The sequence below is a fragment of the Xiphophorus hellerii genome, chromosome 1 (genome assembly GCF_003331165.1).
Source record: "Xiphophorus hellerii strain 12219 chromosome 1, Xiphophorus_hellerii-4.1, whole genome shotgun sequence".
NCBI lineage: Eukaryota > Metazoa > Chordata > Actinopteri > Cyprinodontiformes > Poeciliidae > Xiphophorus > Xiphophorus hellerii.
The window spans coordinates 6,144,922-6,165,503 of record NC_045672.1 but is presented as its reverse complement, the minus strand read 5'-3'; the positions used below and the strand labels follow the sequence as shown (position 1 = coordinate 6,165,503).

At 38.9% G+C, this 20,582-nt stretch overlaps 3 protein-coding genes across 18 annotated transcripts in view; 1 reads left to right on the top strand and 2 right to left on the bottom strand.

Annotated features, from left to right (window-relative positions):
• LOC116721371 (tumor necrosis factor receptor superfamily member 14-like) overlaps positions 1 to 20,582 on the bottom strand; it is a 1,133,408-nt gene that overhangs the window by 842,782 nt on the left and 270,044 nt on the right. The gene's annotated exons all lie outside the window — the stretch shown is intronic.
• Positions 1,362 to 16,687, bottom strand: LOC116721237 (protein-serine O-palmitoleoyltransferase porcupine-like). Its single transcript, XM_032564848.1, has 13 exons — positions 16,298 to 16,687; positions 13,542 to 13,678; positions 13,018 to 13,210; positions 11,013 to 11,056; positions 8,799 to 8,980; positions 8,581 to 8,711; positions 6,399 to 6,524; positions 6,175 to 6,275; positions 5,946 to 6,022; positions 5,091 to 5,154; positions 4,250 to 4,335; positions 2,646 to 2,756; positions 1,362 to 1,909 (listed from the first exon to the last, which is right to left on the bottom strand). Exons 2-13 carry the CDS (start codon positions 13,675 to 13,677, stop codon positions 1,808 to 1,810), a joined length of 1,353 nt encoding a protein of 450 aa, XP_032420739.1. The 5' UTR covers position 13,678; positions 16,298 to 16,687; the 3' UTR covers positions 1,362 to 1,807.
• Positions 19,188 to 20,582, top strand: part of myt1a (myelin transcription factor 1a) — a 29,995-nt gene continuing 28,600 nt past the window's right edge. For 8 of the 16 annotated variants that reach the window (XM_032564478.1, XM_032564470.1, XM_032564461.1 and 5 more), the window contains exon 1: positions 19,200 to 19,443. Coding sequence is in view for 6 of the 16 variants with exons in the window: in XM_032564375.1 (XP_032420266.1) it covers positions 19,254 to 19,316 (63 nt within the window). In the remaining 10 variants the exon portion in view is untranslated. Of the gene's footprint in view, positions 19,444 to 20,582 lie in introns of all 16 variants that reach the window. The other 8 variants (XM_032564385.1, XM_032564364.1, XM_032564356.1 and 5 more) reach the window with 3 other exon arrangements.

The window sequence follows — 20,582 nt, the reverse complement described above, 5'->3', positions numbered from 1 at the left end:
TGTCTCTGTTCCAAAATGAGTTTGTATTTTACATTGCATCATTGGGCATTAAATCTTTTCATACATAACTAATAATCTACTTATTTCTTAATGAATGAGTGAATAGAACTTGTGTCTGGTCTCACCTGGAATAAATTCTTTGGCTTATGCTGAATAAACCACAACTGACTTGACTGTTGAAAATGGGTTTACATTTTTTTTCTTAGATTTTTATGAAGCATCCCATTCTGTTGAACATACGTTTACGTCTAATTATTTTACTAGCTTGGCATTTGGAGATTTTGTTCTTTGCTGGAAACTCATTTTTACTCAGAATTTGACGCGGCATAATACTCCTGCATAAACCGCGGTAAACGGTACATTCTGGGTGATAGAAAATCGATTTTTATTGACGAGTGGTACTCAAATAATTGTGGGCTGTTGCCCACTGTATGGACAGCAAAATAAAAACCTTTGACAACATCAGCAGTTCTGTAAAAAAAAAAAAAAAAATCAAATCCATTGCACTAATTAAAAAATATAACCAAATTTTAAACACTATCCCATTACTTTTGCAGGATATGATTAGACAAGACATACTATACTCTGATATTACTGACATTTTAAAACAACTTGAGACACTTTCTCGTGAGCACCGGATACTTTCTTGTGCACATGAGAAAGCATGTTGGCACGAGTTGGTATGTAGTGAGCATTCTTTGTGAGAGTTTTTTTTTCCCCCCCTTTTTCCTTCATTGACCCTTTGGGTTCTCCGTAGGTTACACTTGACTTCCAGATGCGGATTCATCCCAAAGGGATTTAACTACCTGCTTTCAGCTCAAGAGAAATCCAATTCAGGGTATTTAGTGAGTTTGATAATAGCGAATATGGTGTCAATTTTCTGATTATATTAGGTAAAGACTATTTACATAAATGCCATTTCTTCAAATATGACCCACTGGAAAAATGTGCTACTCTTATGCGAAATATATATGCTTTGTAACAGAAATAAAACTTTGGTCAATTTCTTACTTTTTTTAGTGTTTATGAAGAATTGGTACCTTTTTGTACTGTAATTTGGTAAGAGAATTGTGGGGGGGAATGCAGTATCTCAGTATCTATCTCATTATGATGAAATGATTTTAAAAAGAAATTATCTGGCAGAAATGGGCTTCCGTACACTACATATCTTCAATTTATTACTCAAGACCTGTTTAACCTCGTCTATCCACCACCGCCGTGTGTGTGTTTAGTTATTTTTCTCTTGTAAAGCATCTTTAAGCGTCCTAAAAGCATTCTAAAAATTGTATACATGTATTATTATTGTTATTATTAAAAAGCTCTATATAAATAAAGTTAACTAAAGTGCAAAAAAGAATGTGAACACTTTCATAGGACACTTTTATTGTTTACATTATCACAAAGACTCTGAACATTTACAGAAATACTCATGGACTAAAAGTTGCAACAACAACAAAAAAAAAAAAACAACCATAATATGCAAAATATAATAAAAGAAACATGCAAACAGTTAGTGAACAGGACCAGTTTAAGAAAATAAACTGTGACGACATGATGAAGGATTTGCAAGTTTAGCCCATTACTATTTACAGTAGTTTTAAAAACGTAACATATTTGTATGCTAAGTTTTTGTGTAGTTTAGATGTGAACTACACAATTCATGCTCATTACAGAACCTCGTTTTTATTGTTTATTTCAGTCACATGGATGCACGTTGATACAAAAAAAAAAAAAATCAAAGTTCAAGGAAATATTTTGTGTACAAAAGTTTTAATGATGGACAATTTTTTTTTAATCTACTACAAGATCACTGAATTAAACGATAGAAAACCCAGAGAGCAAAAATGATCCAGTGGCTTGCCCAGTTCAGCTCGGACCACCTCTGAATGGTGTGGATCGCTGCGTAACCCTTTAACAGAAATAACAACGATTACGGTTTTATTCAGATCTCGACCTTTTTCTCCAAGGTGTAGAAAACTATTGTGCTTTCATTCTGTGTACAAATCAACTACGTCTGAAAAAGAGTAAATACACTTGATTGACCTGGTGTTCAGTGTAGATCTCACATAGTACGAGTTTGTATAAAAACAGGCTGGGGTAAAAAAGTGCCAGCATATTCTTTCCTCAGTGTCAGAGTATTGGCATTAAGAATTTGAAAGTCAGGAGAGGCGTGTCACTGTTTGCTCTTTTGTTTAAACAGCATGTACTAATTGAATTCTCCTCCAAAACATGGGTGGAGGTCAGTTCTGGCTGAGATGTCTGCTTTACACTTTCGTGTTCTTCCGTTTCATCAGACAGAGAAAACAAAAATGACCTTGTCTTTTTTTTTCCCTCAGCAATTCTAAAGTATGTTAACAAAAAGCTGACTTGTATATAAAGTCAGGGTTCCACTCTCCTAATTTCTAAATACATTCCTTAGGTAAAAGTTCTTTATTAAAGCAACATAAAAGCTTGCCTTAGACTAAAAAGTTAATACGGAAGTTATCTGTCTAGACTGGAAAATGAAACGTGATTGTGAAGAGAAAATCCATTGTGCCTGGAGATGATCTTATATAGCAATACAAAGAAATGAAAACAAAATAATGAGACTGTTCTTCTTTATCACCATCATCAAGATCCCATGCAAATCCAGTAGAACTGTTTACCTCTTCTACTTCCTGTTCGTCAGATCCAGGATCAAACATGGAGCCCAAGTAGGTGAGATGGAAGACGACTAGCAAACTGAACACTAGATTCAGCAACAGCACCCAAGCATTCTAGAGTAGAGTAGAGCAAAAACTGGAAATAAGAATCACTGTTCAAAATTCAGCAGTAAAAATCCAAATAGCTACAACTAGTGCCCAAAGTGGGCCAGTGTACTGAATCTGTGTTCAATACCAGCATCTGGGAACTTTTCATGAGCTGTTAATATGCAATGTAAATATCACCAACTCTAAACTAAGTCTAAGTGCAATAAGCTATATAGTACATACTTCTGCGTGTGCATACCGCTGAAACCAGAAATAAAACAAGTTTTTATACTTTTTTTCCTCTTCCTCAGATCAAACGTCTCTTGTTTTACGTTAGTTAGGAATACTAAAATTATTTCTAATTGCTAAATGCCAGAAAACGTAATTTTTTTTTTTTTTTGAACTTCAAATTCAGAAATGTACATACATTTGGTCAGTTTTAGGAATAACTAACAGGGGCTAGTCAGTCAAGTTTGTAAGCCACCTAACTCACATACGCCTTTTCAGTTCTGCCTACAACTTCTCAGGGCTTTGTGATGTTGACACTAAAAGTGTCACTGACATGACTTAAAAAGATTTACTATTGTGCTTTCATTCTGTGAACACAAAAGCTTTTGACAATAAGTTTTTCTCACACTACGAATAAAATTGTTGCCGATTCTGTCAAACCGCCAGCCCCATCTTGTGACGTAATCCAGGTAAGTCAAACCACACCAACTACAGTTACTCCACACGGAAACGGCGACGCGCTGCATTTATGCGATTCTGTGAAAATTATCTGTTAAAAGCTTTTGTGAAGACAGAATGAAAGCACAATAGTTCATCTTTAAATCGTGTAAGTGGTTTTATCGTGTCAGTGACACTTCAAACATTAATTTTGTTGTCCTTAAGCCACCTTATAACCACTCTGGCTGTATGCTTACTTGACGATTTCCCCAGATTATCTAAATGGTTTTATTACATTATGGAGCGCAGATGATGAAATCCCAAAATTACTTGCAATTGTACACTGAGAAATGTTGTTCCTAAACTATTCCTAAACAGAACTACATCAATTCTAAAAAGCAAAGACACAACCTAATAAACTGACTTCAGTAAAACACCTTAACGTTTGGTGAAATTGTCTCTCACCACCGCTAATTTTGACTAATTACCTGATCATCTTCTGTCTCGCTTTATGAGCTAAATTTATTACTACACCCCTACTATTAGCTGTGAAGTGAAAATGTTTAAAGCATTGTTCTTTTCAGGCACTTCAGCTGTCAGTATGTATTATTCAATTGTCAAATAAACCATGGTAACTTTCTGAAAATGTAAAAATCCTGAATACAAAATAATTTGATAATCTTTTTAAGGAAAACTGATGCTGCTTAAAAGGCAGCATCAGTATAATGTACCAATATTGTATTCTTCCTCTTTTGGTTATTTAGTTAAAATGCAAGGGTAGCACTGCATGTTTAGAAATGGAACTGCTTTCTTTAGTTAATTTAACAGCAATAATAAAAACAATAGGACTGCACCTTCTTGTGTCGATGGCTGCAGTCAGATGCACAGGGCCTGGACAGAATGCAGGCACTAAGGATGTATGCAAGCTTCTTTCTCAGAACTGACAACAGGCAAAAAAGGTCATTATTAATTAATCAATTAGCTAAAAGGAAATGGCATTTTATTCATGCAAAAGAAATTTGCTGGACTTTAGGAATATGAGGTAAAGGGACATCAAGGAAAAATGTGTAATAGCAAAATACTTAAAAGTAATTATTGCATTTAATACTAATTTGAGTATAGAAGGGTGTTAAATGTTGAAGTGGCAGAGAGGCAGAGGTAGCGGGTGGTGATGAAAGTTTAATAAAAATGCTTAACAAAAACTTGCAAAAGTCACAGGGGAAGCAGGGAGCCAGAGCAGAACAAAAAACAAACAAACTCAGGAGTCAGGAAACAAAAAGCCGGCAGGATGAACAGGGAAGTAATGGGATTAAACAGGAGGAACCATCGAGGAGGAATGAGAGAGCAATGAATAAATACTGGGAGTGTGAATACTGGAACAAGGGATTAACAGACTAACAGGTTGCAGGTGTGAGGGGAAAGAGCAGATGGCAGGCTGGGGAGAGAGAGAAAAATGGCAGCAAAATAGAAACAAGGCTGATCTAATCAAAATAAGAGACTAAGGAACATAAAAATAATAAACAAGCCCCAAAAAATAACTCAACAACCCAAGACCCGGACAGTGCCTTTGTGTCACGAGTACAAGTATTTCTTCCTGTACGCAGAAGTTCATTTCAGATGAAGACGATTAGTGTATCCTGCATTTATGAGGCTGCCATAAAGTTACCTACTGCACAGGCAGAGATGGTTACATACCATGTTCAACATATGTGATGAATCCCAGTGTGAGCAGAACAGCTCCCAGGTGAAAACTCAGGCCCTGAAGAAAGCAACAGCACAAAACAGCCTCATCTATTCAGCAATTTCCTTGAAGAAACAGACTGAAGTTATATTATGCTTCTATATTTTTATCATTCTTATTTATGTATTTTTTTTTCCAATTGACAACAAAAGAGGCCTAGCAAGCATATTTACTTCCTTCTCGTAACTAAATTTACTGTTGGAATTAAGATAGCTTCTGGTTTCTTTTGACCGCCGGAAATAGGCACCTGCCACTTCCAAAAACCCTGCAAGGACAGGACGGTATGTCCGTACATACATACATACGGACGGACGGACCTAAACTTTAACTAAAATACATGAAACTGGAATAAAATTGACTAAACAGAAGCTGTCTGAATTTAAGTCTTCTGGTCTGCTAACATGCAAAATAAAAGTTATATTTGATGATGCGTTCAGTTTTTAACCCTTTAATCCAAAAGGAGTCCATGAGCAAACTGGAGTTAAAAATGATGTATTGTTTGAGAAATTATTTAATATTTCATATTCTAATTCACAGGGCGAAGGCTCCTGCTCATGTAAACGCAGTGCTACAGTCTCACAGACTTTTGCCCTTCCTGTAAAAGTTTTGCATTTGCAAAAAACTTTACTTATTAGTTCCAGTCAAATTAGCCAGCCCAGTAAGATGACAAAAAACTCAAGTATAGGAATTACAGTACAGTCCAGACATACAAACACACACAAACATCCATAGCTTTATGTAGGAAATTAGTTTCGCCCATCTCATCCACCAGAGACTTGTGAACAAAGACAAATGCCTCTGTGACTGACATGCAGGAGGGCGCTGGCTGTGTATGTCACAAGGATTGCAGGGAAGGTTCCAAGTTTCATGGAGGTTTTAAACACATCTGAGAAAGACAGAGAAAAGAACACGTTCAAACCAGTTACTTAAACCATGAAGTCAAACATATTCACCATTGTATTGGTTTGAAAAATGTTGGGTGTGTTTGACTTCAACCATAATATCTAGTAATACTGAATGAGGGAGGCCGTGACCCACAGGTTTTTAACCACTGAGACATCGGGATGTTCCAGGATATCACGACCAGCACCATGGAGCGAGGCATTTCCACACTCAGGGGCTTCACTATCCTCATATTCCTGCACAAAAAAGTACAAAGTGTGATCAGAAATAAACATATTCTACATTTACCGAGTTCGTCTTGTCACAAATACTCCACTATAAATTAGATGAGTCCAGTAGCCAAGCTTGGTGAAAGTTACCATTGGATGTTGTCTTTTTCTTCTGTGAATCCCACTCCTGCCAACATGCTGGTGCCTTCACTTAGATGACCCACGAAGTAATTACTGAAGTGGAAGGACACTGCATTCTCATAAGCACGCAGCCACCTGTACGGCACACATACATTCAGCTGGCCTTCTTCTTCCTCAACCTCAAACACTTGGCACTTTGAACTTAAAATAAACTTAATGAAGCACAGAAAATCTTACAATACTTTCATTTCAAACAATGTTTTTGCAGAAGTAAAATAGTTAAGAAAAGCACTAAGGTCATCTATTCTAACGTTAGAAAAAAAAAAAAAGATTAGCCGAAAAATAGTGCGAATGTAAACCACAGCACCAATAATGTTTTTTGATTTGTTTACTTGCTTTTAATAGTCCAGTTTGTTTTTGTAGTTGTTGTGAAGTGGACAAAAAATACAGGAGTAAAAAGAGGAAGGAAAACACATAGAAATCTGGAATAGAATAAGAAGAGAAATGGCTTGATTCTTGGTAAAAGAAAGGTTGTTCTTAATATTAGGGTAAGGCCTTGTCATGTTGTAGGTTCTGGTGGACGACCCAAATGCAGTGAGGCAGAGGCGGCGAGGTGATGAAGTTTTTATTAAAAAAATGAAGACAGAAAACGTACAAAAATCACAGGGAATGCAGCGAGAACAAAAAAAATATAAATACTGGAGAGCAGAAACAAAACAAAAAAAAACTTTCCCAACCAGGGTGGGCGGAAGGGACCTCCAAAGGACAAAACTAGAGCTCCATTAAGTTCACAATGGCCACAGTGAGCTGCCCGGCAATAAAGGAGCAGAGAGGCTGGAGGCCGGCAACGAAGGAGCAAGAACCTTGGAGGAACCCATGAAGAGAACCTCAGGGTTGACCTTTCGGCCAGTGGAAAGCCGAGGTTTGAAGATCCAACAGCGCAGGAGCCTGGGACCCACAGAAATTTGGGGCCCGCAGTGTAGAAATACACCAGTAAAAATGGATGATCAGCAACATCACAAGGAAAATGTTAGCTTGGTGCTACAAGCTATACAGACTGAACTACACAAATTCCAAGATGAAAACAAACAAGCCTTCCAACAATTAAAAGAAGAATTTAAAGAAGACATAAAAACTGCGTTGAAGGAAATAAAAAGTGAAATCTACCGGAATATATCCACCAACACTGAGAAAATCAACACACTCGAAAATAAGCCAATGGAAGTCAAAGCGAGATACTGAGCTTAGCAATGAAGGATGTTCTGGTTAAAATAATGGAAAGCCATAAGGAGACACAAAGGAGGTTAACATATCTAGAAGGAACAACATGGTGTCTTTTATGACTTTGTATTTTTGTGTTTTTATGATGTAAATCACTTTGAACTGCTTTGTTGCTGAAATTTGCTACACAGATAAGCTTGACTGATTGATTGCTTACTGGATTGGACAGTGACTTCAGGCGCCATTACTATGCATTGTCCAGAAAACCACACCATTCTGATGCAGGACGAGCATAAATCTGTCACAAAAATGGTTGCAGTGCCCTTATTTCTTATCCAACTTCTGTCAAATATGGCTTAAAATAAAGCTGAGAAAATTGCCAATACTCGGATACATAAAATGCATTTTCTCCCTTGATAGAAATCTATAAACACATTGGTTCTGTTCAGTTCTATGAAAATGCGAGTGAGGACTAAATACATTTCTTTTTTATATTGGAGATGTAGTTTGTTAACTACTTTATGATATTTTGTCCTATTTGATGGCTGTTATATCCTGATGTTCAACAAATCAAAGAGGCAGTGCAGTTTAATGAACTGCCAGAAATTAAAGTGCACCACAGCAAAGGGAACATAATGCTGAAAAACAGGTGAACAACTAATAACCACTTATATTATTTTCTTTATCTCCGTGTGTCGCCTTTACTCCAGGCGCACAGCAGTTGTCATGGCAACCAACACTTTTTTGTTAAAATTTTTTCACCGAACTGTGAAAAATGATGTCTTGTCGTCATAGTGTCAAACTGAATGAAAATTAAATGCAATTGAATATGTCATGTTGAAGCCTTACCCTGTTCAATTGCATCTTGGAAGCAGAAAGAGACAGACACAATGTTCCTTGAAAAATAGAGATTTTTAAAGTCTATTGCTTTGGACAAGACCAACAGGATTTGTATAAATCCATCACTTACTTTTGTGTGATAGAATTCCCATATATTGGCAGGAACAAAGGGAAAAGATATGGAGCGACGCAGGTTGACACCAGCAGACAAATCTGACTTTTTACGAGTCTGACGAGGGAACTGGACAGCCACAAGTAGCTCTGAGAAATGAACCATTCAGTCATCCCCAAATATGACAATCAATAACGTAAACAGAGATGTAAATAAGAATAATAAAAAAAACTCACCAGTTTTGGACCATCAAGTGCATTTTTGTAACTTGTCAAGCTGATCCATGGGCCAAACACAACAGTACCCACAAAGAAGACATAGCCAAGGAACTCAGCAGGGCCTGGCAGGTTGTTGTCTTTTCGTCTGTCGAGCTCAAAGGCCAGTGAGATGACCTTCATGGCCACCACCATCTGAGAACCTGACACAAACACACCGTCATAATTACTCTCCTTTCACACCAGAAAGAACTGTTTTACAAACTGTGGTATTTCACAATTTAGCAACAACTGATAGCGACGGGAGCCTGTAATCTGGTAGTGGAGATTTCCTATGTAACATAATTATGTCAAAAAAATTTACTTAGGATTTGGGTGTTTGCTGGCTTAAGGTAAACAGTAAAAGTGGGCTGAGATCTGGACTTGGCAAACACCTACTTTGGATTATTATGCTGATGAAATAATTACAGCTGAGCCATCAGACAAATGTGAGTCTAGAAAGACTTTGTTAAACAGAAGAGCGAATGGGCAATTCAATGAAAGCAAGGCCACAGTGTTGCTTTCATTGAACACTGTGGCAAAGGGCCAATATTGTGGCTCTTTGCCACAATATTGGTAAATGTATAAGGTGCTTGTACTATTAAACTTTTAAGGAGTGATTGGTTGTCTCATAGTGGCCCCTATTTATTTATATATATATATTTTTTCTATTTGCCTGTTGTTGTTGCCACAGGAAAACAATTTCCCACATGGGATTAATAAAGTATCTAATCAATCTATCTATCTAAATGTTTCCCTTACGGATTTGGCCTGAGGGCAGGAGGGTGGATGATCGACTATCAGTAGTTATTAACATGTGAATCCGGTCTTATCCACCGGCCTTTTTTTTTTTAAATTAACTTTTTTGTTATTTAAGATTTTTGTTGGCTCTAGTGGCCTTTATTTGAAAGTAGTTTGACAGGAAACAGGGTAATGAGAGAGGGGGAAGATATACGGCAAATGTCGCTGGGCCGGGAATCGAACCTGCGACCACCGCCAGGAGGACTAAGGCCTCAACATGTGGGTCGCGCTCCGCCCCTGCGCCACCACAGCACCCCCCACCGGTCTTTTCTACCATCACAAAGGTCTGAGAGGGCGACGTCTCACGATAGTCAGCCTACTATTGTCAACTTTGCAACTTTTTTGCTGTAACAAACAAATCGGTGTAGGCAAAACCCAGTCGGGTATTTTAAATATCGGTGATTGGCCAGAAAACTGCACATTTAAAAAACGGGCTGCACAGTGGCGCAGTTGGTGGCACTGTTGCTTAGCAGCAAGAAGGTCCTGGGTTAAATTCCGGAGACAGGGTCTTTGTTTTCTCCGGGTACTCCGGCGTCTTCCCACAGTCCAACAAGACGACATGACTAGTCCCTCTAAATTCTTATCATGCGTGTTTATGATGATTGTTTTTCCTGTCTCTCTCTATGTTGCCCTGCAGATGAACGTGGCCCCTTCAAGCATCTGTAAATTCTTCCCAAAGATAAACCAGACTTGTGCAGCAACACAATACTCTTCCTGATGTCTTGGCTGATTTCTTTGGACCTTCTTATCATGTCAAACAAGATAGCCTTAATATATATCCACAGGCGTTCCTCCAATTAACTCAATCAGATGTGTCTGTTAAGCTATCAGGGGTTTGTGGAAGGAAGCCCAAAAGGTTTAACTCAAGGCCTATTTTTAAAGATAATTATCCCAACACTGACCACATTTATGTAAACTTTTGAATTCAAGGGAAAAAAAATTATTCTAAAAATAATCTTCTTGTTATGTTTTCTGGCATTCAGGAAATAATTTGGGTAATTCTGACTGACATAAAACCTGAGATGTTTGGTCAGATTTAACTGCAGACAATGAGGAAAAAATGTGTATGTGTCTTTTTAATCAGTGTACATAAATATCTTGTTTCAACTGTCTGCTTATAATAAAACAATATTATAATAAAAGAAAGTCAGGTTCAAATTAAAATTGTAATTACAGGTTAATGACAAATATAGTGTAAAAATGTTTATTATTTTACTTTGAGATTGGAAGGCCTCATTGCCGTCACCGTAAACTTTTAATTTCTCACCCGTTCTCTGCGAGATTCAGTTCTGGACTGTGGCTCTGTGTTTCTCTATATCACTTACAGTCAGAAGAAACATTGACAAATCACTTTGAACCTACATTTCTCGCGGATATGAATAATTTTGTACTTACCTCGTATTTTATTCCAGGTTCCCATGTCGAAAAAATGCAACTCTCTGAAATAAATCAAAAAGACAATTCTTTCAAACTTTCAAAGTAATCTCTATCCTACATATTGCACTTTAAACTTCAGACAGTTTATTTCCGCAAAGCTAATTAGCCTTTAGAAAACTATACAAGTTGAATGCTCAATTTATAATATCTCATAAACGAAAGCTGCCCAAAAGACAATTTTAATGGTATCTTAGCTGATGAACGCCTGGATGACTTAAAAAATATTTTTTTATTATCTCAGATACCAAAGCAGCACTAACCACTCCGTCTATTTGCTGAAACCGTTCACGTGGGTGAGCTGCCAGCTTCACTCAGCTACAGACAGAGAGAGCACAGAAAAACAGTCGCAAAAACTTGAAAAGGCAGCAATGATATGTGCCTGTTTTTAAACGTGCTGAATTTCATTTTGGTGGAGGCGCTTTGCTCTCCTGCAAGCAGCAGCAGGTACGAGTAGAAATAGCCTAAATGCTTAATGCCCCTAACCCTTGACACGAAGCACAAATCCAGTCGTCACCGAATAAAAGTTGTTGACCTGGTCTGGAAGTCAGAGTAGAAATACTCTCCCAGCTGCCGGCTGCATAAGACTACGCTTGGTCAGGAAAAACTTACATGATAGTTGGAGAGGGAGAGAGAGAAAAATACAGTAGATAAACACAGATTTACTGAAGATGCATATAAATACAGTTCTTTGAAGATGAACAGAGAACATTTTTCAGATTTTCTTCCTTAGGAATGTTCTCCCAAATATGTGGACATATTCAAGGCATGTCCAAGTACTTCTTTTAAATCTCTTTTCAAAATACATTTGTTCTCACTGGCTTTTAATACAGCTTGAGTTACTGCTCTTCTGTTTCTTCGATTCAACTGGTCTTATGTCGTTTAATATCTCTGGGTTTCATTTTTATTGTTTTAGCCTGTGTTTTATGCTATGATGGTTGGTGTAATTATGAAGCACTTCGGTCAACTGCTGCTGTTTTAAATGTGCAATACAAATAAATTGGACATTTGACAAATGAAGCCCTCTCTCAGAGCCCTGTGGAAGGCAAGAAGGATTAGTGGATACGATCGGTATCGCGTGCAAGTATTGACCGATCGTCGATCACCCAAAATTAAAGCTACGAACAATAAAAATGACCCCCCGACCCAGCACCTTCTAAAGCAAGGTACCTCGGGGGAAACACTGTAAAGGACCTTCAATCTCACTTCTACTGATTGATTTAAATGTAAAAGAATCAGCAGATGTGACCGGCTGCAGCTCACTCCATTCTGTCTGTGTGGAGAGAAGAGCTGAGCTGAGAATGGAAGAGCTCCGCCTCGCCAGGTAACGGCGGGTACGACTTTGGATCAGCTGGCCAGCTTCTTCTTTATTTTAATGGCTGTTGGCAAACAACTGAAGGAAGCCACCAGGTAAGGAGTGTAGGCCAGGTAGCGCCTTGCAAATGCACAGGTCCGGCTCACTTAAATGACATCATCATTTGATATTGCAATATTATTTCTTTTCACCAGTGTAAAAAAAAAAAATCAATTTTCATAATCTTGTCCTCAGTATGTTTGTGTGTGTTGCTAACTTGGCAAGTTAGTTTAATACAATGTTCAACTGTAAAGCTGTTAAAAAAAAAATCCTGCATACTTGAAAGAAGTTGTCTTGTTCACTCCACCTTCCTGTTTAGATAATGCCGCTGGTGGATTTTGGCTTTTCTATTATTTTAAAACACAGGCCTTATGAAGCATGTAGTTATAAATAATAACCGAGACTGAACGTCTTGGCCAATTTTCTTGATCAGAGTGCAGCTCCAATTTGGTCATTTTGATCTAAAATACTAGTTTTACTAATAATTGCTTTAAGTAATTATTCTAATTATTCATAGCCCAAATTGGACTCCTACGAAAGCGCAAAGAGGTCAAGCAGTGTTTTAACCCAAAAAAACAAAAAGCCGTGTTGTTTTGTGCACTGTTCTCTCACCCAATGAGAATGTAGACGAGGATAATGCCTGAGAGGAAGAGGCCTTTGTTGCTAGAGTGTCTGCAGAGCAGGAGGCCGAGGTAACAGATAATACTGAGCAGCAGCACCCACACCATGTGCAACTCCAGGAACAGGAACAGGCCGTACATTCCGATCAACGTGGATGCGACATGCTTCACCGCTGATGCGACTCCTGGGTGATGGAAACACAAAGCAATAAAAAAAGACTACATTCTAAATAACCCATAGAGATTCCAGACATTAGATTTGTTACATCATTTAAATACAAAGAATTGTAAAATGCTGCTGAAATTAAGGCAAGGTGTGTTGGTTGAGCATTTTTCCCTTCATTTTTTTCAGTCTTAACAGAAACAAGACAAATCAAGTTGACAAATATGGGATTTCAAAGGATCCCTGTTTATGTGTCACACAGAGGGGAAAAAAGGAACAGGTGTGGAAAGGCAAATTAAAAGCAAAATGTGTGTAATTATACAAATATTAACATAGGAACCAGTTATACCAACCTAGCCTGAAGCAGACTCTGCAGATGAGACAGAGAAGAAGCAGCCGCCACACCTGCTGCAGGCTCTGATGTAACGTAGTGAAGCCACAGCTCACAGCCAGCTCCTGCCACATCATTAGCCTGGTGCTTAAGTCCATCCTTTGCCCAAACACACACCCACACACCACACACACCACACACATATTAACATACTTCACAAAAATTTTGCATTGACTTTTCCAAACCCTGAACCTGACCTGAAATCCACCTAATCAAGATCATCATAATTAGGTCAATTGGGTCAGAGATGGAATCTGTGACTTTTTTCTCACGGGGGGTTAGATGATATCACCATATGACCACATAATGTCAAAATTATTTAGATTCACCAAAGTGCTGTACAGAAATGAATACCAGTAAATACACTATTTCTAAAAAAAAAAAAGAAAGAAAAGAAAATCATCATAAAAGAACTTTCAACTTGTTCTTCTTTTCCTTTCGGGTTTTCCCTTTAGGGGTCGCCACAGCAACTCATCCGTCTCTACGTAACCCTATTTTCCGCATCTTCTTCCCTCACACAAACTACCTCCATGTCCTCTTTCACTCAATCCATAAATCTCCTCTTTGGTCTTCTACTAGGTCTCCTGTCTGGCAGGTCCATCCTTAGCAACCTTCTACTAACCTATTCACTGTCTCTCCTCTGTCCAAACCAGCTTCTCTGACTTTATCGCCCACACATCTGACATGCGCTGCTCCTCTGATGTACTTATTTCTCACCACCATCTTGTACAGCTTTCCTGATGTAGCACCTTAAAATCATTTAAGCCTTGAGCAGACCTCAATCTGCCTTCTAATATAAAAAGGCAAATAACTCCATAGGATGAAGCAAGGTTTCCCCCAGAAAACTTGCGGAGCCCGGTGCGCTCGGCAGTCATTCATCCAGCGGCCCGTCGTGTTGTTGAGTTAAAAAATGTTTAAAGTTGACAGGAAATTTGAAAATATCACTCGATAATTATGTGTTATTGAAAAATTGGAAAATGAATACCTGAACACCAACTATAAAGTTTTAAAACTGCATACATTTTAAAAATACTCAAATAAGGGGTGTGCCGTGGTGGCGTAGTGGTTAGCGCGACCCATATTTGGAGGCCTTGAGGCGTCGCGGGTTCGACTCCCGGACCCGACGATATTTGCCGCATGTCTTCCCTCCTCTCCTTCCCCGTTTCCTGTCAGCCTACTGTCATATAAGGGACACTAGAGCCCACAAAAGACCCCCTGGAGGGGTAAAAAAATATATAAAATACTCAAATAAATAAGATATACAAAGCCTGGCGGGGGCACAAGTGAAGCCTGGTGGCCCGCCAGGCTTATAACACGCTGAGGGAAAGCCTGGGAACGCACAACACAGAAAAGGCTCAATCCTCTTTGCTCGAGTCTGGACCGAGAGACATCTAGGAAATTTTGATTACCTGACCATAAAGATTTCATAGCAGTTGCAGATGCAACAGATCTTGCAAACAAAATGGAGCTAAGCTGTTTATTTTTTTTTTTTTTTTAAACTAGCAATAACAATTTTAAATCAATTTGAAAGAGTACTAGGGAAGCCACAACTGGTGGAAAGGGCTCTTGTTTCCTAGTCCCAGTTAGAGGTCTCACTGTTCAATTTTTAACCACCTGAAGATGGTGTAAATTATGCTGATCTAAACCATTATATATAAAGAATTACAGCAATCCAGATGGGTTGTAATAAAAGCATGGACATATTTTTCAAAATCCTTAAAGAAGCAGGACTTGACCTTAGCAAAAAGACAAATAAATAAAAAAAACTCGATCCAACAACCTGACTCACTGGTTTATCCTGCTTCAAATGGCTGTCAATGACAACACCACAGTTTTTACAGCTGTCTAGTGAAATGGACATAAAGTACCAACCAAGAATTGTTTCTGGACTAGCATGAAAATCCTTTTGTCCAAATAAAATTACCCGAGTTGTATTTTTGTTACGATGAAGAAAGTTGGAGTCCATCCATGATGTGACTTCAATTAGGAAGTCCAAAAAAGACTGAAAAGACTCATATTTATTTTTCTTTATCTTTATGTGCATGTAAATGTGTATGCTATGACGGAACTAAAACAGTGTCAATGTTCACAAATGCAAAGAAAGAGATTCCCAGAAGACCCACCATCACTAATAAACACATGCTGCCCTAAGGTTTGCAACCAGCTCCTGCTGCCCTGACCATGAGGAAGTGGTGACCTCCTCCTCCCAGTGTCAGAATCTCACTGAAAAAGGAATTGCATTTTTTCTGTCGCTTCAATATGTCTGCCGTAACTGATGCATATAAAATAAGACAATAGAGCTTCATTTATATCGTCGTGTCATACGAGTTTATTTAATTTTTTTTTGTTACACATTTTACTCTATTTCTACTTAGCCTCCGTTTCTATTCTATTTCTTCACAGATGTATTTTTGGATTTTCAGAATTTCTTCTGACTTATAAGAGTTTGAATTTCACGTACAAAAAAAACAAACAAAACAAAACTTTTCTTCAAAGAATTGGAAAGTGTTGCAGACAGTGAATTTTTGGTTTTGTACAACCGGTTAAATCTATTTTCCTGTTATATAATCTTCAATAATTTTCCTGTGTCTGCCCTTAACTCTCCTATGTTTTGTGCCCTTGTCAGGTCTGTCTCGACTGTTTTGTAATTCGCTGATGTTAACAATATAGTGTTCGTTATAAATAAAGTTTGGGGGTGGAAAAAAGAACAAGACTCACCTCTCTTTTCTGGAAGGGAAACTCCAAGGTTTCCCCTAAAACCCGGGATAACTCTCGACCATGAGGTGAAACCAGATGTTCCCAGCGGTCTCGATGAAACCTAAGCAGTTAGATTTTCCTCTACGCTCACACTTACAAGAGTTTTGCATGAGCCTCCTTTTCGGAGCATCCCGAATGGCTGCGGCACGAACCCACGAACTTAATGTTTCGTGGGTATATGGAGCGAATCTTCACCGGAAATAGCGTGGTTTTTCCATCACAGGAAAGACGTCATCTATGTTTTGGGAGAAGAGATGTCATGAAAATTCACCTATTTGGTTCGTGCCGGACAGCGCAGGAGAAAGTGCAGCGATGGCCCGCGGGCAGGCTGCGAAAAGCCGCATCCTGTTAGCGCCAGAGTGTCCTGCGTTGTGCCTCACTAGTTTTGTTGACGCTGTCTATGCGTCAACGCGAGCGCCATATTGTGAGTGGCATGGCCGCTTTTGAAACAATGCAACGTGCCAACAGGTGTGCCAATTGTTTTTTTTTCTGAAAAAAAAAAAAAATATATATATATATATACAGTACAGACCAAAAGTTTGGACACACTTTCTCATTGAATTCAATTGTTTACACATAAATACTGGTTCTTGAGACACATTGACCAGAAAATATAACTCATGCAACAATCCCCTGAAGTTCTGCTAAACTTCAAGGACTATTTCTGCTTTATATTGAAATTGCAGTTCTAAAACACTTTTTTTTAAATACACACAACTTTCTGCATTTGGAAAGTTGTGTGTATTCCTTGTGAAAACAAAAATCTTTTGTTTTCACAAGGAATACACTTCCAGATTCTAAGTGATCTGCTGTGCACACTGATTCATCACATGGACAAGCTGTCACAAACGCTTTCTCCAGGCTGTGGAAGATGCATGTGGCATTAGAGCAGTTGATGCTTGTCGTGGCTGGATTGGCTCTTAAATGTGTTTGAAAATATAACACATTTGTTTTAAGAGTGTATAGACCGTAGACTCTACATACCTGGACTAGATTATTCTCAACTAATAGCAGGATATTTAAAACCAAGTTTGTGATTTGTGAAACTTTTATTTGATTTGATACTTCAATAAAGAGGGGTTTCAGCCCGTTTTATGCATCTGCACCGCATGTGAACTGAACTCCTCCTTCCCTGAAATGTACACTTTTTGCTGTTAGTTCCACTTTTAACATTCTGTTTTCTCTTTTTCTTTTATCTTCAGTGTAGCAAGATTTGGTCTTGCCTTCTGTTTTTGTCTCTGATACCTTAATGAAGGGGGGCATCAACTGAGATAAGCTTATTGTTCTCTTTATTCTGGTTTATATTGAGATTTTATCTAATTATAATGACATTATCTATTTATAATGAGATAGTTATCTCATTATATTGCCATAATATCTCATTATATTGATATACTATCTCATTTTATAGCCCTATAGTGGCGACCTGCAGAACTCCGTCTCCGCCAACCAGTCGCCGTCATCATGTTCTTGTGCCGTTCCTGCACCAGATATACAACATTTAGAAGAGTCAAAATGGTTGCTTTGATTCAAAATGGATGACTTCTTGTGGGGTTTGGACCATGATTACAAGAGACTTTTTTATAGGTCCTGACAAGATACACATGTGTACCAAATGTCATGATTGTCGATGGCTTGGGACTGATATTTTTTAAGGATTTCTAGAGGAGGCTGTGGAAGAATTAGGGCAAGCCCACCAAATATTGAACTGCAGTCCTATTGATCGAAAGTAGTGAGTTTGGTGCAGCTCGGCTGATATATGTGGAATTTAGAGCCAAACTTATGGCAACAGCGTGACATGGTGCCATGCCACCATGACCACGTCTAGCAGTGAAAACTCTTTGCGCTGTAAAGCAGGGGTGGACTGGCATAGTGGGCTATGCAATATATCATAGTGGGCTAAGCCAGTGGTCTCAAACTGCACCTTCTGGCTTCTGTTGCTCCAGTAAAACAGATTTCAAGAGACAGTGCAGGACCACCCGACTGACAATAAGGAGTGGCAATTGGAAAAACCCACTCCATAAAGCCCGGGCAACCAAAACAAACAAAATCTGTGGCGCGTATTACAAGCTCAACCTGCCTAGCCCTTCCTGTAGTTCTGGGTCTGGTCTCTCCACCAGCTATGAGAAGTCAGATGTTCAAAATGTTTTTTTCTTTCTATGGCAGTTGAATATTATTTACACAGCACTTTAACCATTAACAACTGAGACTTCTTGTATAGACTTTGACTGATAATGACCCAGGAGACAGCCAGGGGGCCCGAAGATCATACAGTCCTCCCTGCTTTAAAGCCAGAGAGACCTGTTATCTGTCATCTGACACAAGATCATCTTGATTAGATCAAGGGGGGGTCAGGCATGGAGCTTTCCAAGAAAAAAAGTGACTAGTAATGCAAATGGACTAGTAATGTATAGATCCAGTTTGACTCTAAGTTTTAAACATCAAACCCCCAAACTGTTACTGAGTCTTGTCTCCGTGTGGTGAAAGGTCGACACAGAGCATCATAAGTGGTCAGAGTTACATGCTCATCACCACATTTGTGTTTGTGTTCTTACACTGCACTGTTTTGGAGTTGGTAAACCGTACGTGTGTACAATGTCAAACAACAATAAATTCTCATTCTAATTCTATAATGTAAGCCAAAAATGTTCTCAAAAACTGCACGCCGCCGTTAACGTGTGTTCACGCAACAGGCTGTAATCCCGTCTGTACTGACATTATTTTCGCCGCCGAACCCCAATCCGCCCAGTGCTGGACGGCTCTTTAAATACTGACATGACGTCACAGACTGGGCAGGGGAAGTCCCAACCACGACAGGCCTGCATCTTTCCTGTCCACCTGCAGGGGGCAGTAGAATCAGCCCTCTGTCCGTGGTGCTGAAAGCAGAATCGGCTCTGTCCAGGGTGCTGGGAGGCTCATGGGGCCTGGACCTCATCCGCGGACACCACTGGAGAATTCAAAGTTTTTGCGCTGTGTTCAGGTGCTTTGCTTTTGTACTTGTTTTTGTTGTTGTTGTTGTTGCGTGGAACATCGTTACTGAGGGCGACAGTCCGCCTCCCTAGAAATGTCAAGGCGGAGGGGGAGGGGAGGATTGTAGTGTGAGTAAGGTAAGGCTTTGGTTCACCAACAAAGAGCTCTTTTATTCTCTGTTCTTATCTACACTCTAACAGCAGAGATGATGTTGGGTTTCATGACGGGCAGGGCGGAGGTGACACCAAACGGAATCAGACGTTTTCTGCCCGGTTTTGTTTTTGAGAGCCGACGAGGCTCGATCCAAATATGCGTACGGTCATTGCTTTCAAAAGCGTTTTTTTAGTATTGGATGGTCTTTATATTCTGCTTAGTGTTTAGGTCTACCGCTAGCACAAACCGCGAAGAAGAAGGGGGGGGAAAAAACCCTGTAAAAAGCCGCGATTGGTATATTTGTTCAGAATGACAGATTAGCAGAGGGAAGGGCCTGAGAGGCCTTCACGTCTCTGTTGTCAACGCGCTGAACGCCTTCACTCTGCATGTGCGCTTCTCATGTTTCCTTTTGTGTCACAGCGCATCAGGCAGCAGCGGCTCCCAGTCAGGAGCCACCAAGCTTTTTATCCAGCTGCATTTAGAATGTGGTTTTGTTTTGGGGTTTTTTCATCTATCGTCGATTCTGGGAAAATTCAGGTTGGTTTATTCGTCATGTTGTTGTTTTTTTATTATTATTATTATTATTGTTATTTGTATGTTTTCACCTTTGATTTGATTACATAATAATTGTTGAGCTGCTTATCAACCCAATTTCCTGTCGCAGTTTTTCACTCCTCCGTTTTGTCCCAGTCACTTTTTTTTTTTTTTTGAATTCGTAAACAAACCATTTCGCATCGTTGCACTTTAAACACGATATTCTCCCATATAATTTACTGTATGTGATTTACTAAATACTTTTAATCATACCATACTGTCTAGCGGGTGCTTGTTACTTCAGCTCTAACTTCGCATTTTTACCGTTTTGTGGCTGACTTTTTAATAAAAAATAATAAAAAAGAGCATACCGCTCAAAGTTACGTTGATACGTCAGATGTCATAAAAGTTCAACTCCACAAAGCTGCAGACAGCAGAAGTAAGACACGAGTCCAAGACATAAAATAAGATTTTTATTTTGTCTTATATATGCATATATATATAGACACTTAAATATGTGTTAGGATCCTGTGTTGCTTTGAGGTTTGTTTATTCTGTATTCTTTAGTTTCTTTTTATTAGCTCCCTCC

Bases quoted from the DNA above. Each gene is read 5' to 3' on its own strand.
- LOC116721237 (XM_032564848.1), bottom strand. From the start codon at position 13,677: ATGGACTTAAGCACCAGGCTAATGATGTGGCAGGAGCTGGCTGTGAGC. The intron at 11,057-13,017 runs GTGAGAGAACAG...GATTTATTTCAG, and splicing joins CTCGTCTACATTCTCATTGG to AGAGTTGCATTTTTTCGACA. The intron at 1,910-2,645 runs GTAAACAGTTCT...TTTCTGTTAAAG, and splicing joins ACGAACAGGAAGTAGAAGAG to GGTTACGCAGCGATCCACAC.